Below are 14,898 nucleotides of genomic sequence, written 5' to 3'. Positions count from 1 at the left end.
ATTTAGCATCCTCCCTGCCAGTCCTGTGGATCTGAGCCAGGACATAGCTGTGCTGGAGCTGCAGAGGGCAAGGACAGCTCCTGGAACTGAGCCCCAGGGAGCAGGAAGAGCTCACTTGAGGGGCTTCTCATCCCGACCAGGACAAGCAGCAAGAACTAAACTGGCTGTGCAATGCCACAGGATGAGCCTGCCTCTCAGTCCCACACACAGAGCAGGGCTGGCAGTGACTCCAGGCTCACAGCCCTCAGCTTCAGCAGCTTCAGCAGCTTCAGCCCTCGGGGTGAGTGCAGGACAGGAGGTCACGGACAGATGAGCACCCACAGGGCTGAGGGATGCTCTCACTTGCTGAAAAAGTGACGGACAGAGGAGAAGGGGCTACACAGAGGCAAGCCAAAAGCCTGACTCAAGGAATCATTCTCTTCTGCAACAGCTTGGTCTGGTGCTACACAGGCTCCTGCAGAGAAAATGGAGATAAAATGCAGTATTCCCATTCTGCAGGTGGGACAAGCCAAAGCACAGAAAATGCTAAACCACTTAATGGGATGCCAGCATGCTCTGTGTCAGAGCTATGAACCTCTCTGCTTCCACTGGCTATAGTGACCATCCCAAAAAATCTCCCTGCAAGGTCTCTCTGAGGGAGGGAAACAACACCAACAGGGGCCCGGCCCGGGCGGTCCCGCTCTGTTTTAACTCGCCTGGTACAGCCAGGCACGGCCCAGGCAGAGCTGACCCCAGGGCACGTGGACCCACACACACCCCAGTCAAGGCACACTCTTGTTTTCCAGCCCAGCCAAGCAGACACTTTCCAGGAGAACAGCAAGGAATTACCAGGCTTGCCTTCCAGCTATTCATTACAGGCTAAAGCCTCCCCTACTCCAGCCTGACCTCTTCCCCAGCCCACACTCAGCCCGAGGCTCTCTCCTAATCTTTGAAGAATCCCAGGGAGTTGAGAAGAAGGGACAGGCTGGAGGAAATAAGAAGCTCCACGGCAGGAGACCTCACTGTCAGCCTCTTTGTTTCTCATCACACCAATGTTATAAATAGGCAACAACACCTAGGGAGAAACTAGAGTGGAAATCTTGCATGCATTTCTTAGAACCAGCAATTATCCTTTCATCAGTCATTACCTGGAGCTGTTCTGGGGGGGAGGGAGGCTGAGGCTTATTTTAACACCTGGCTCAGGTCTAGGCAGAGCAAGCACAGCCTCTGGGAAGATTAAGCTGTTGGAGCACAAGGGTCATTTGTAGGAGATGCAAAGAACAGGCAGAAACAACCTCCTCGAGGCCACAAAAGGTGCCACAACACTGAGTGACCTGCCCAGAGCCTCCTGCTCCTCCCTGTGCTCACAGCCTGGCAGACGTGAGGCAAGGCAGGTCTTTTGGGATTCAGATGTTACAGCTGAAATCCTTTCTACTCACTGCAGCTCTGGAAGACTGATTTTAAGCAGGACTAATTCATGACTTGCATAAACATAGCATACAATTAAAATTCATGTGTCACCAGTGATTTACCTACACCAGTATTCTGCACAGCTTTACCCTTAACAGCAACCAACAGCAGCAGCAAAGAGGAAAGAAGTTTCAGCCTTGGCTGCTCTGGAGCTTGGCATCCAGTTTGGCAAGGCTGTTTGAGAAGGAGAGGATGGGTCTGCTCTTGCTGCCAGAGGAGACAGATCCCCACTTGATTAACAACCAGACACTCCCTTCCTGCTCACCTGAGCAGCTCCCACACAGCCCTTGGAGCCAGGAATCTGGTGGGAGTTGGCAGATGGCCCTTCTCGACCTTTCTGTGCTAAGTGAAAGCAAAAATCACACTTTATCAGCACGAAAAAAGAAAAAAAAAAAGCAATAGCTGCTGGTCCAGGTCAGGGGAACCTCAGCTTTGAAGAAACAGAAGAGACTTCACAGCTAAGTTAATTTAAACAATAAAGTGCTAAATAAATTGGGAGAGAAGACCCATCCACTTGGGCTCAGTGCCAGCTCCCAGTCACACCTTTTCTGCCTTGCCCAGAAGAAGCATTACAAATGTACACCCTGCTTCCATTCCACATCCATGGCCAAGGACAGCAGCACTGAACACGCTCTGTAGTTAAATGTGAGCCACAGACCATCTCAGATCAGGCAGCTACAGTTCTGAAGCCTATAAACAAAGATCCTGATCTAGTTTTGAAGGATTTTATTGCAATTGGAGAGGACTCTACAAAGGAGAAGAAACCACAGGCTCAGCTGTTGAAAGTAAAAAAGATTTCTGCTCAGCCTACTTAATGTGCTTTATTTTTAATGCTGCTTTTGCTCCAACAGCCAGAGAACAAGTTGGAGAAAGAACGTCTTTGTTAGAGATTTTACGCCCCAGCCCTTTATTTAAGGTGCAAAAGCTCACAATAAATGTCACTAAGCTCTCCTACCCCTTTCCCACAGGGGTGCCCCAACGCAGTGAGGACCAAGTAGGAGTAATTACCAAATAGTTACTCCTCAGCAGTGAGAAAAGTTAAGAAAAATAAAACCATATACAAAAAAAAAAAAAAAAAAAAAAAAAAAAAAAAAAAAAAAAACCAACTTAAATCCTCCCCCATTCTTGCAATGTTCCATGAAAAACACCAGGCAGGTAAGGCAGCCTGTGGCCCCAAGAGAAATGGACACTGCATTTTCCAGGGATGAGTGCTGGGGAAAATGCTGCAGGAGACATGCCCAGCGAGGGGAAGGAAAAGAAGAGACTTCAACTTTCCCTCTGTGTACAGCAAGAACGAACAAGAGTGCCCTCGAGGGAAATGTAAGCAGCAGCTTCATCACCCAGAGGCTGAAAGGGCTCCCAAGCAACAGAAATGAAGAAGGTGAAAAAAAGGAGAAATTAAAATGGTTTTCAGTTGAAAATGCTTGGATGACCATCACCCCTATCCCACATCAAGCCTAGGGAAAGCAGCCTCTAGGAAATCATCTTTATTCATGAAGAACCCTGAGTGCTCTCTTGGGATTTCATGAGTTAACTGCCTCAAGAGGGATTTTTTCAATTCATTAAGCCAGAGAATAAACATCAGATTCATCTTCACGTTGAAAGCTTTTGCTGGGAACAGGGAGGTGAGCCTCAAGCCCATCAGTTTGCAGGGATTTCCTTCCAGGTGCTTTTCATGGAGGGCTCCTGAAGACCTCCGCCAGCAGCTCCCACTACTATTTCAACTAAATGAAAATACATGGGAGGTGAGAAACTGAAGTGAAAGAAAATGTCAGTGTTTTACACACAAGGTACCATGCTCTGGATCAGTGGCATTACTTTAGCATTAGGCCAGATCTAACCCAGTCCAGATCTGCCAAAGATGAGTAAGAATTTAATACTCATTAACAAGAATACAGTTCACACAACAAGGATTGAGCTGTTCATGCAAGTCAGGCATTTGGCTACACCTGCACATTTGTAGGCATCCTGCACATCAAACCATTGTGCAAAGCTGGTCCTGAGGGGCCACGTTTGCAGTGCAAAAGGGAAAGGAAGCAGGTTTATGTCCTGAAAATCTACCACAGGAAAAACACCCAGCTCCTTTAGAGCCAAGTTTCACACTGAAAGACCAGCAGCCTATTGCCAAGGGCTGAACCATCTCGTGTGTTTTGTGTATCAACACCTTTACTCTGGAGCTGGGAGAGCCTGGCAAGAACAGGTTAAGTAGCTCAGAGGCCAGAAAATGCAGCAGCTTTGGCAGATCTCATTGTAATTACTAGAAAACTCAAGAGGTGCTTCTCAAAGCACCTCAAAGGTTATCAATCTACTCCCTTGCTGAGACACATCCCAGTAACTACAAAACCCACCTTGGCACTGGCTCCAGAGCATGGCTCACCATTCCTCTTATTTCCTTTCCATCTCTGTGAATTACCAATGGATGCAACTTCCTTCTTTTCCTGCTTCTAAGCCTAAAGGGAGCTGCATTTCAAGGAGTTCTGGAGGTCTCCAAAGGAGGAGGCTTCTCTTCTCTCCCCAGCAGAAGTGAATGGATGTCAGTGTTTCTGTCAGGCACTGCCCAACTAAATACCTTTGGGGTATCAACCAAAACCCTCTGCAAAGCTTCAGTCTGAAATCCTGCTGTTCTCTGGTGTCACCAGGGCCAGCAGACGAGGCAGGAGGAGATGGGGGCTGCTACCCAGCCACCCTCTCACTGCAGTAATTAACCTCAAGCAAGCACTGGCACGAAGCTCCCGCTCTTGCATGACTGCAAGCATTCCTCCCCCAGAGTTTATCATAAAGCACCAACTATCCATAAACATCTCAAGGAAGGGCTGGCCTGGGTTCACCTTCATGCAAGGAAGATGTCAGGCTCTGGCAGGGAGCCAGCCATTCATATTTCCATAAACCTTGTCAGCTCTGACTCAAACGACCTTTTTTTGGGGGGGGGAAATAAACCTTCCATCACACCCCTTCCTCCCCCTCCACCCACTGTGGCACTTAATCACAGCAGGATCACAGGGGACAATTCCCATGGTGGCTGTGAGTCATGGTGTCCTGTCCCTCTGCAGCAGAGGCACGTTCCCATTTCCAGCTGGCCTGGAGGCTCCAGGCAGGACAGCAAAGAGCCTGGAGCTGAGCAGCAGCACAGCAGGTTTAAGAGCCTCCACCACAACGTGGACCTTTGCCCTCCAAGCCAGGTAGGACAGCCACTTTTTGGGATTTTGACAAATTCAGATAGACCAGTGACAGCAGTGTCCTCTCAGCACAGAGCACCCTCAGTTCTACTCTCCAAAACCTGAGCTGTGCTTCATATGGTGCCATGATGTATTTTACACCAAATTACTGCAGTGGCCCAGCCACTTATCCTAAATATAATAAGCAAAAGATCAGGATTAAAAGCAAGAAAAAAAAAAATCCCTCTCCATACGCCTCAGCATCTCCTAAAATCCATTTAATTTTCCTCCCTGGAGCTGTTTGTCATATTTCTGGTGCTCAGATCTGGGTCTGACATGGAAACCTTCAAGTGACTTTTCCTCCTCTTGCACACACAATTTTCCTCCTTTCCTCCCACAACAATTCTGAAGAGAAAAATCACTCCTCCCCAAGGAGGCAGGAACAGACAAGGTAGCAGCAGGGGCAATTCCCATCCAACTCCCCAGCAGATAATTGGACACAGCCCCTTCCCAAGCCATGGTGAGAGCCCTGATGCACCCTGTTGATGAAGCCATTAAGATTAGGCTGCTGCTGGCACTGTAACGTGAGGAGAGTGTTTAATACCCTCACACCAGCTGGGTGGCCAGCCCAAGCCATTCTGGAACTTATTTGCTGTCTGTGAATATTCCTCCTTCTCTCCTTCCCACAGGATTTTAATACCCCTGTGAGGAGAGCAAGCAAAAAGCAAAGAGCCAGCAAAGAGCAGCCAGCAAAAAGCAAAGAGCAGGCTGCTTAATTAACTGACCCTCTCCCAATTGCCACAGCCTCGCCAAACGCTGGAGAAACCCGATTCCAGCTGGTAATTAAGCACTTACGGCTGGAGAGGGATGGAGCCAGCAGGGAAGCACAGCAGCAAAGGAAGGAGCTGACACCACAGCCCCCTGTGCCAGCCCTGTGTGCCCTCGGTGCCATCAGCACTCCAGGCACTCGTGAGCCCCCAGAGGGACAAAAGCTTTTAGTGGCTGTGAGTCCCTTAAATTAAACATTAATTGGTCCAAGAGCTCTCTAGATTGATACACAGAGCAAGGAGAGGCCTTGTTTGCCAGCCAGAAAAAAGCCCTGCTGTCAGACATGCCTAGGAGGGTGTTGCTACCTGTGCAGTTTCCACTGGTACCTAAGGAATTTGGAAAGCCCGGCTGCCAGGTACACTGGCCTGATCCTGCACCTGCCCTGCTGACCACACTTGGTCCCAAGAATTTCTCTCTCTTATCCTTTCAACCAGGGTCAATTTCAAAAGGAAGAAATTGGCGATTCTCTAACATTTAATCTGTTTCTATTGCCTGACCTACCAAAACAAAGGAGTTCAAGCAAAGAACTGACTCTCACCAGGAGCATAAACAGGTGATTATGGCAATTACATGCAATAAGTCCATGTATGAAGGGGAAGCCACTAAAACCAGCTGAAGCTTTATTTAGGCTTGTGCTGCTCTTGGGACCAGCTGGGTTTATCATGTATTGCAAAGGTAACAGGGAAGCAGAGGGGCTGTGAGCCCAGAGAAAATCCACACCACGTGAAGCATCTGCCTCCAGCACTACACATGCAAATTCTGATAGCAATCCTGCAGAAATGATGGTGCAGTCCCACCTCCCTGGGTACTGAGGGCAAACAGGCTCAGGAGAGAGAAGGTCAACGTAGACCAGCTCCATTTTAACAGTACTGAAGCCCTCCCAAATTACTCCAGGCTCTGGCTCCCAGCACAGCAGCTCTGAAGGCTGCAGATCCCAGGTGAGCCAAGCTCAGCAGCTTGCAGGCACACGGTGCAGCTGGGTTAGCTCTGGCCTAAAGCCAGAAAGTTGCCAGGGAGAATGACAAAGAGGAGGAGACGCTCCGGAGGAAAGCTGCCCTTTGAAAATCCCTCTGCAGAGCAGCAGTGACAGAGAAGCCACACTGCAGGCTGGCCCTTGGTCACAGGGGGAGGGAGTGCAAAGCCATCCACCCAGCAGCACATCCCTGCCAGCTGGGACGTTTCTGAGAGAGGCAGCAGATGCCACCTACGCTGGGGAGGGCTCAGCTCCCCGTGTGCAGCCCCAGGAGGCTTTGCCCACACAGCTCTTGTGCCCTGGGCAGTAGCAGATATTTCACTGCTGCTGGTACAGCACAGCTTGAGACAGCTGGCACTCATGGAGAAAATAAATTTATGAAGGGTGTTTGGTAGACTCCGAACGAGTGCTACAGCAAGGCAGGGCCAGTCCTGGGGACAAAAGTGTGTGCTTGAGTCATCTAACTGAAGGGTATCATCATCAATACAGACTGGCCACCTCTGGATGTAAATTTGGAGTCAGGCATCTTGCAAATTGCAGTGACAAAAGAGCCTTTACTCTAGCAGAGAGAGTGAAAGATCTACATGTGAAGTCACTGTAAAGTTTTGGTATAAAAAAAATCTCAAAATCCCTGCGAAACAAAGCAAACTCCCAACGGGGCCATGACTCAGCCCCCAAGAGGCTGCTGAGCAATCACAACAAACAGGTTTCCTGGGGGAGAGGTGAGCTGTCCACAACTCCAAAACTGTCCCATCCCACAGACTTCCCATCCACGGAGTTCCCAAACTTGGCCTTTGGGGCTGCAGGACTCATAGCAGAGCTTGGGGAAGCATCTCTTGGCAGGTGAGAGCCCATCCCTACCTGTTCATGGGGCCACTTCTGTAGATACCTGCTCAAGTGTTAAAGCCTAACAGAGCAAATGTCCCAAACCCTGAATGACAAGGGTTCAGGCTGCCAGGGAGCAGAGGCCTCACACGTCCCCTGTCCCAAGGATTGAGGAGCTCCCCCACCCAGCAGCTGGAGCAGCAGTTCCATACCACAGAGCAGACCCACATCCCACTGCTCTCCAGGCTTACAACACCTTCCTGCCTCCACAGCTCCACCAGGACATCTCTGCTGCTGGGGGAGCTCAGAGAACACTCCATTTCCAGAGGGACATTCTGCAGAGGGACCGGAGCAGCAGAGGAGGTGGCAGAGAAGGGCCTGGCAGCTCTGCTATTAAAATGGTAATTCCCTCTGACTTGCCACCATTAGAGACCAAACATTCATTGCCATCCTTTGTCTTTTATAGGAAGACCTTCAGCAGGGACTTGCTGTTTTTTGAAGAGTTGTAAACATACCAGTTAAAAGTTTTAGAGCCTTGAATTTCTCAGGGCTGTATTTTCCCATTTTGGGGTGAGGCCTTGCTAAGTGCCTCCCTGTGAGAGGCAGGTACCCTGTAAGGGGAATGGCACCTACATAACCTGATGAGTTTCCTCAAGTGACTCAACTTTTTGGGAAGATCTAAATAGTAACAACAAAGGCCACAATGTAGTTAATATTACAAACAGGCAAGAGGTTTTCCCTTCCCTATTTTAACCAAAGCCTCCTGCCCTGTCATTAAATGAGTGGATTTTGTTCCACACTTCCAGTGAGCTCCGCTAAAGGATTCCAGAAGCAGAAAAGCAGCTCCTCACCAGCACGGTCTACAACGTAATGAAGAAAGGATTTGTGTTACCTGTCCAAGGTCCAGGGTGACGTTGACCTGGTTGAACTCCAGCCCCCGGGAAAGAGGGGGGCTCTGCCACCAGCGCTCTGTCCCATCAATGGCATTTGTGATGGGGTGGGCCTTGTTGCTGTTTGCAGAGGAGCAGATGTCGCAGTACTGGCCCTGGCAGAAAGTACAAAAACAACATTTAACTCTGGCCAGAAAAACGTGGTACAGAGCAGTCAGGTATCACAGCAATTCAGAAAATACAGCCTCCTAGTGCAAATCAAGATACAGAAAGTTTTGTTTGCACCAATTTACAGTGTGGGTGCAAAAAAGGCACATGAAAAGGCTCAAAAGCCCCACAGCCACCCAGTGCAGAATCTGGGCTGCTCAGAGCAGCATCCCTTCTGAATTTCAGATATGCAGTGAACATGGACAAAGGATCCCAGACTCAAAGGACTGGTTACCAGAAGCAGGAGCCTCTGAGGGACAAGCTGCACTGCAATGGAGAGCAGTGGCTCAAACTCCATGGTCAGCAGCTCCTGTGCTGAGGCTGCCACTCACACCCACCCCTGCCCTGAACCATTCAGTCCTTTCTACGGACTCAGACTGGCAGCTCCTCTGCCCAGCTCCCTGCAATCTGTTTCTTGCCCACCTATTCATTCCACAATACAGCTCTTTCAGCTACATTTTCAAGCTCAGTCTTGCAGCCAAGCTCCTTTTGCTGATGATGCTGCAATGCAAGGCCAGAAAGGGACAGCCCCAGCTGTCAGCTGGCCAGGGACTGCCACCACTTCTCTGCCTCGCTTTTGTGGCCCCGAGTGGCTTTGTCAACTCCATGGACACGCTGCCAGAGAAAACAACCCCACAACTTTAACAGCACCTCCTGAGCAGGATCAGACAAAGACCTGAGCTGTTAGGGGTAATTCTTTCTCTCTCATTAATGGACAAATGAATCTGACCCACGCTCAAAGAGACCTGCAAAGCATCCTGAATACTGGCAAATTGTTATGTGGAGCCACTGTTGTGTCACTTGAATTGCTGCTACGAACAGCCTGGATGGGAGCTGTGTTACAGGCAGTTTTCCTTTTAAAGGCACAGCTATCCCCAGGCAGGAATGCTGCCCTTGCCTGTCCCAGCTGCAGCCAGCGTTAATATTACACCAGGTACAAGATCTCAAGACAGGCAATCCCCTTCCTGCCCCTGCCAGGGCTGAGGCAAGACAAGGCCAGTGCAGAGCATGTCATTTTCCAGATGCTCCAAACTCTGGAGAAAGCTCAGTGGAAAGGAAACAGATTTCACAGCATTACTCCCTGTTACCACACACTTTGTTAGTTGCAGACAATTACGGATTACAAGTTATCCTGAACAAGAACACTTTAAAATTAACTCCCCTAGTGATGTGAAAATAGAGATGGGCAAGCCCAAGGCCAAAGAAAAGGGGAGCTGAGACCATCCAGGTAACCCTGATGTACATGCAGGGAGCACTCAGTGTACAGAGAGGTCACAAGGCTGGTTTGGACATGCTTTGAGCCAGCAGGGAGAGCAGACCAGATAAAACTGACCCAACTCTTCAAGCTCAAACCTTTAATGGGAACCGGTGCAACAGGTTGTGTGGAAATTTCTTCTGCTGCACAACACACAACACTGAGGTGGGGGGGGGGGAAGTCAGGCAAGGTTACAAAACAAGGATAAATAACAAAAAAAAAAAAAAAAAAAGTACTTTCATGCTTTAAATTCTTGCCACAGATGTAAAAACCATTTTGAACCCAGATTTCACATTGATGGGAGACAGTCAACTCAAGCTGAGTAAGAGGGGAGTAAAAATTAGGATCAGCTGCTCCACATTTATAACGCTGCTGTTGTCCCTCCCTGGGCAGCCTGCTGGGCTGGGAACACATCAACAGCTGAACCAGGTTTGCTGTTCAAAGTGTGATTAGCCTCTCTGATGCACCAGTTGCTCATTAGTTGTTTCATTAGAGCCAAACATAAACCTGACCAGAATGATTTCCAGCTATTTGTATTTTAGAGCAACTCAGGCTCCTGCACGTTGTGTCAGGTTCTCTGCAGGGAAGTTCTGACATCAGCGAGAGGATTTTAATTAAAAAGCAATTGTGAGCTGCAGGCTTAGCAGGGACTGCAGGTTGCCAGAGCAGTAGAGGTGTGGACACTACAAAGGTATGGTCAAAGGAAGAACTTCAGCAATGCAAGGAGTTGCAGGGCACCTCAGAGAACATAAAACTGCCACTATCAGAGCAAACTGCAAAGAGGGAGAGATAAGGAGGAGGTTTGAATGAGGGGCAGCTTCCAGAGACCTGCAAGGCCTGATCCTGCCCAGGGCAGTGGGAACTTTGAAGTTTCCCCTGAGTATAAAGACCAACGGGGCACCCTGCTGGCACCTCTCTCAGGGGACACAGGTGGCTTTGTCCCAGTTTATCTGGCCCTGCCATGACCCAGCACCAGCTCCCCTCACCTGATTTTTCAGAAAGCCACAGGGAACACGGAGCTGCTGGGGATGAGGTGAAAAGGACAGGAAATGTGGTGTAAAAAGTAGTGTTTGAGACAAAGTGCCTGCTTGGTGCTGCTCCCAGGGCTGTGCCTGCAGATCAGCTGCTCACACAGAGTCAGGCAGGTGCTGTCTCACCATGTGGCTTTTGTGTGGGCAACAACAACTTGTTCCAAACCTGTGATTTCACTGAAATCCAACATGATCATGGATGCAAACACAGAAGAGACACATACTGAGAGGTACAGCAACAATTGTCACCTGGAGCACTGAGAGCCCTGGGCTGAGCCAGATCCCTTCTGCCACCCACCAGAGACAGGACACGGGATAAAGAGGCACCAGCACAAATGGTCACTGACACTGCAGTGTATGAAAGAGAATGCCACTTAATTCTGAGACGTTCAGGGATGAAACAGCTTCAGATTTCATCTGTTATCAACACCTGGAAGAGTGAGAGGGCCAGAGAGTGCCTACACTGCTCGGGCAAGGATAGCTCAGGGCTGCAATTCAGTGCTGAGAACTCAGGGCTGTTCTCAAACAGGCTTCTGAGGGAGGCACAAGCAGCACTGCCTTGAAATCAGTCAAATTTGTTGTAGGTTCGTAAATTCTAAGGTCTACAATTGCTTTAATTAATGCCAGTAACCTGCCTCACGGCTACAATCCTAATCTGAAGTAATAATCTACAGCCCTGCCCCACCCTGAGGAGCAGTGCACCATCCCTGCATGCTTTGGAACAGCCCCCAGGCACACGGGTGGGATGGGGAAGATGAGCACACAGCTGTGCCTTTGCAGACTTGTCTGCCTTGGAAGACAGCACCTCCAGTAAAGCTTAAAAAAAGCAACCTATGATCTCTCTTCTGCCTTATCCTCAAGACATTATCATTAAGGTAGGGCTGACCCACACTGAGGAGTGAATTTGACAAGGGAAACAAACCTCCAAGGCAAGTCCCTTTCAGCACACCTCAGCATTGCTGTGCCTCACATCCTTCCAGACTGAAAAGCCCCCCACAGTTGGAAATGCAGTCTTCTGCCAAAAAGCCCTGAATAAAGCAAAGGAAACTCCTTGAAAAGGTTTACAGCCTTCCCACAAGCTGTGCCAAAACCACTGCAAGTGTCTTTAAGGCAGTTTACTTCAGAAAACTTAATGATTATTGACATTTTAAGACCATCATGTTTAAAAGTCAGTGAACTCCCTTTTCTGAAGCCTTCTATAATGTCAAATTAAACCAGCAGAAAATAGAGAACTGACTCAATTAATTTATTAGACAACTGTATTAATGTTTATCCCAGGTCTTTAACCAAGCAAATGTCCCTTCACCAGCACAGCATGTGGATGTCTCTTGCAAGATCCCAAGTGGCATTTTTCCAGTATTGCTGATGACAACTCCTTATGCCACAGCACATCACACCCGAGCAGTAAGGGGCAGGTGAATGAAGGAGGGAAGGGACTCTGGGCTGGTGGGACACGCAGGCAGTGAGGACATGCATGTGGAGTTCATTATTGTTGTTTCAGTCTGCTCAAATTGAACACTTCCCTCCCACCTCCCTCCTTGCTTTAGTCACCGGGTGGTGCCAAGACCCCTAAAGGGGATGAATTGGGAACTCTGACCTCTGTTCTGATGCCTCCTGTTTCCTCCCCTCCCTTTTAGGTGCTGCCTGTGGTCATGGAAAGGAGCCACTACAAAAGGAATTTTCTAAAGCTTTCAGACTGAGTGAAGCCCGCTGGCCTGGGAAGTGCTGCTTAGATCAAAGCCCCCCCTGTGCCAGAACTGCACAGGGGACAGGAGGGGGTCGCTGCAGAATTCCACAGCTCAGGAGCTGTCTTTGGCAGTGGGGGGATGCTGGGGCTACCCCCAGAGCTGGTACAGCCTGAAGGGTTTATTTCAGTCAGCAGCATCCTTAGTGCTGTGTGTCATGCTGAGCTAGCAGGGTGGCCAGAGCACAGATGGACACACGTGGAGTGATAAATGCATTACCCACATTTGCCAGCTTTTCCAAGCAGCCTTATCCTCCCAGTTTTGCTTGGGACATCGTTCACATATTGGTTTGCAAGTGCACAGAGCAGCAGTTACTTCTTCACCTTTCCTTACTCCTTTGCCTCACTGGAGGCTCAGTTACTACATCGAGGTCCCTGTAAGCTTCCTGCTACTGGGACTTCAGGCAAAGCTTCTCCAAGTTACACTATTTTACAGTGCAGGGAAGTGAAACATGGCTTTAAAAGGTGGCAAGGCTCCCAGGATACATCAGGTTTTTGCCAGCCAGTGACATCTTCAACCATTTATACTACACAGACAGCAAAATTCCGTGTCATAACCACACAATAGCTGAAAAATTCCCATTGCAGCACTAACTCAGGAGAATGTGGCCAGAATGAGAAAAATGCTTCAGAAATGATCTTGTAACAAAGCCACCCCCACCAAAAGGCCGAGAAAGGCTCGGTCCTAGAAACTGACAGATTTCCTTTGCTCGTGCTTGTCGTTCCGTACAACGGGGACAACGCCACTGCTCCTCCGCAACAGGTGAGCGGCACCGCGGCTCTCAGAAGCGGCGAACACTGAGCAGCAGCTGGCGGCTCCACGGCTTCAGGCTGCAAGAGCATTTCCAATCAGAGCTGCTCTTCCCGGCTTGGGTTGCCCTCAGGGGGGACACTGGGTCTGGAGTTCCTGCAACTAAACCTGGTGTTTTACAAGCCCGTTTACAACTGTTCTTTCCTCCCTTCAAGGGAGCCATAGCTGTTACACTGCACTGCAGCTTTTACCGTCTACATTCCTGGCTGCAAGCTCCCTCTGGGCAGCTTAAAATGGGACCCCTGAGATAAATCACCTGACATTCGCTTGTAAAATCCACTCTCGTAACTTTCCCCTCAGCTCATCCCGATGCCCCACCGAACACACGGGGAACGGCGGAGTTAAAACACATCAAGGTAAACATTATCAGTTCAAGGCGCATCAAAGTAATCACTATCACATTTACCATAACGATTCCCTGACTACCAAAGGGAATTTGGGTGCTGGTTTGCCCGGGCTTTTATGAACACAAAGAATCTGCAACTTTAAAAAGAAAGCCCCGAGAGCCCAGCGAGCCGCGTTCCATGCGAGCGACTCCTGGCAAGGCTGGGAGAGAGACCGAGCACGTGCGTGTCCCCATGCCGGGGGATGCCCTGGGACCACCCCTCCCTCCCTGAGCCCCCAGCACTGACCCACCCGCGGCTGCTGGACCAGCTCCGCCCGAGGGATGCGTGGGAACACGCGCTCCCCACAGCAGCGGGGCCCTGCCCGCCCGGCCCCGCAGCCTCTGCCCTCCGCGGCGCCACCGGGAGCGCACAAAGCGGGGCTCGGAGCCCAGCGCAGCCCCGGCGAGGCTCCGCCAGCCGCCCTCCTCCCCCGGCCCGGCCGTACCTGGATGGTCTGGTTGGGGTCCCCCCCGGCCACCGGGCCCCCCACCAGCTTGCAGTACAGATCCTCCACGGCGCGCCGGCTGCCGGCGCCCGCCGCCTCCTCGCCGCAGGTGGCGGTGGCGGAGATGCGGGTGCCCTCGGCCAGGTTGAAGTAGGGCGGGTGGAGGCTGTGCCCGTTCACATCGCTGGGGAAGGAGGCGGGCGGCCGGGCGGCGGCGGGCAGCGGCCCCAGGGACAGCAGGAGCAGCAGGGACAGGAGCAGGGGCCGCGGGAGCAGGGGCCGCGGGAGCAGCGCCCGCCGCGCACCGCCCCGCTCCGCCGCCTTCGCCATCTTCGCTCGGCGGGGCCGGGCAGCGCTGCCGCACCGGCTCCACTCCGCTCCCCCCGGCTCCGCTCGGCTCTGCCCCTCTCCGCCGCCGCCGCGCTACTTCAGCCCCGGCGGCGGGGAGGGGCCGCGGCAGCCCCGCCGCCCCGATTAACCCTTTGGCGGCCCGGGAACCCCCCGGCCCCGCCGCCCGGATTAACCCTTTGGCGGCCCGGGAACCCCCCGGCCCCGCCGCCCCGATTAACCCTTTGGCGGCCCGGGAACCCCCCGGCCCCGCCGGAGCGAGGGGAGGCCGAGTGGGGTGAAGTGATGCCGCCCCCTCCCAAGGAAACGGGGACGGGATCCCCCGGGAACAATGTGCCCATTGTATCTGCGGGGCTGCGATGCCCGCGGCGGCTCGCTGGTGTTTCAGTACGTTAAACTCCATTAACCGATAGATCGGGTTATCTACAGGAAAAACTCTATTACTAATTAACAAAACAGGGGAAGGCTTGACCAAACCCAGTTCGCGCTCCTCGAGGTACGCTGTGGGCTCTCATTTAATTTGGGCAGTGAAAATTTTACTTCCACTTTCC

The 14,898-nt window shown here is 51.1% G+C and overlaps 1 protein-coding gene across 1 annotated transcript in view; it reads right to left on the bottom strand.

The window, feature by feature from the left end:
* Window positions 1-14,338, bottom strand: part of LAMA5 (laminin subunit alpha 5) — an 85,840-nt gene extending 71,502 nt beyond the window's left edge. The window contains exons 1-2 of the mRNA XM_053958863.1: window positions 14,000-14,338; window positions 8,123-8,275 (exon numbers count right to left, since the gene is read on the bottom strand). Coding sequence (XP_053814838.1) covers window positions 8,123-8,275; window positions 14,000-14,329 — 483 coding nt within the window. The 5' untranslated portion in view covers window positions 14,330-14,338. The remainder of the gene's footprint in view (window positions 1-8,122; window positions 8,276-13,999) is intronic.
* Between the last annotated feature and the right edge of the window lie 560 nt (window positions 14,339-14,898).

This window comes from Vidua chalybeata, chromosome 17 (genome assembly GCF_026979565.1).
Source record: "Vidua chalybeata isolate OUT-0048 chromosome 17, bVidCha1 merged haplotype, whole genome shotgun sequence".
Taxonomy (NCBI): domain Eukaryota; kingdom Metazoa; phylum Chordata; class Aves; order Passeriformes; family Viduidae; genus Vidua; species Vidua chalybeata.
This window is presented reverse-complemented; position numbering and strand designations above follow the sequence as displayed.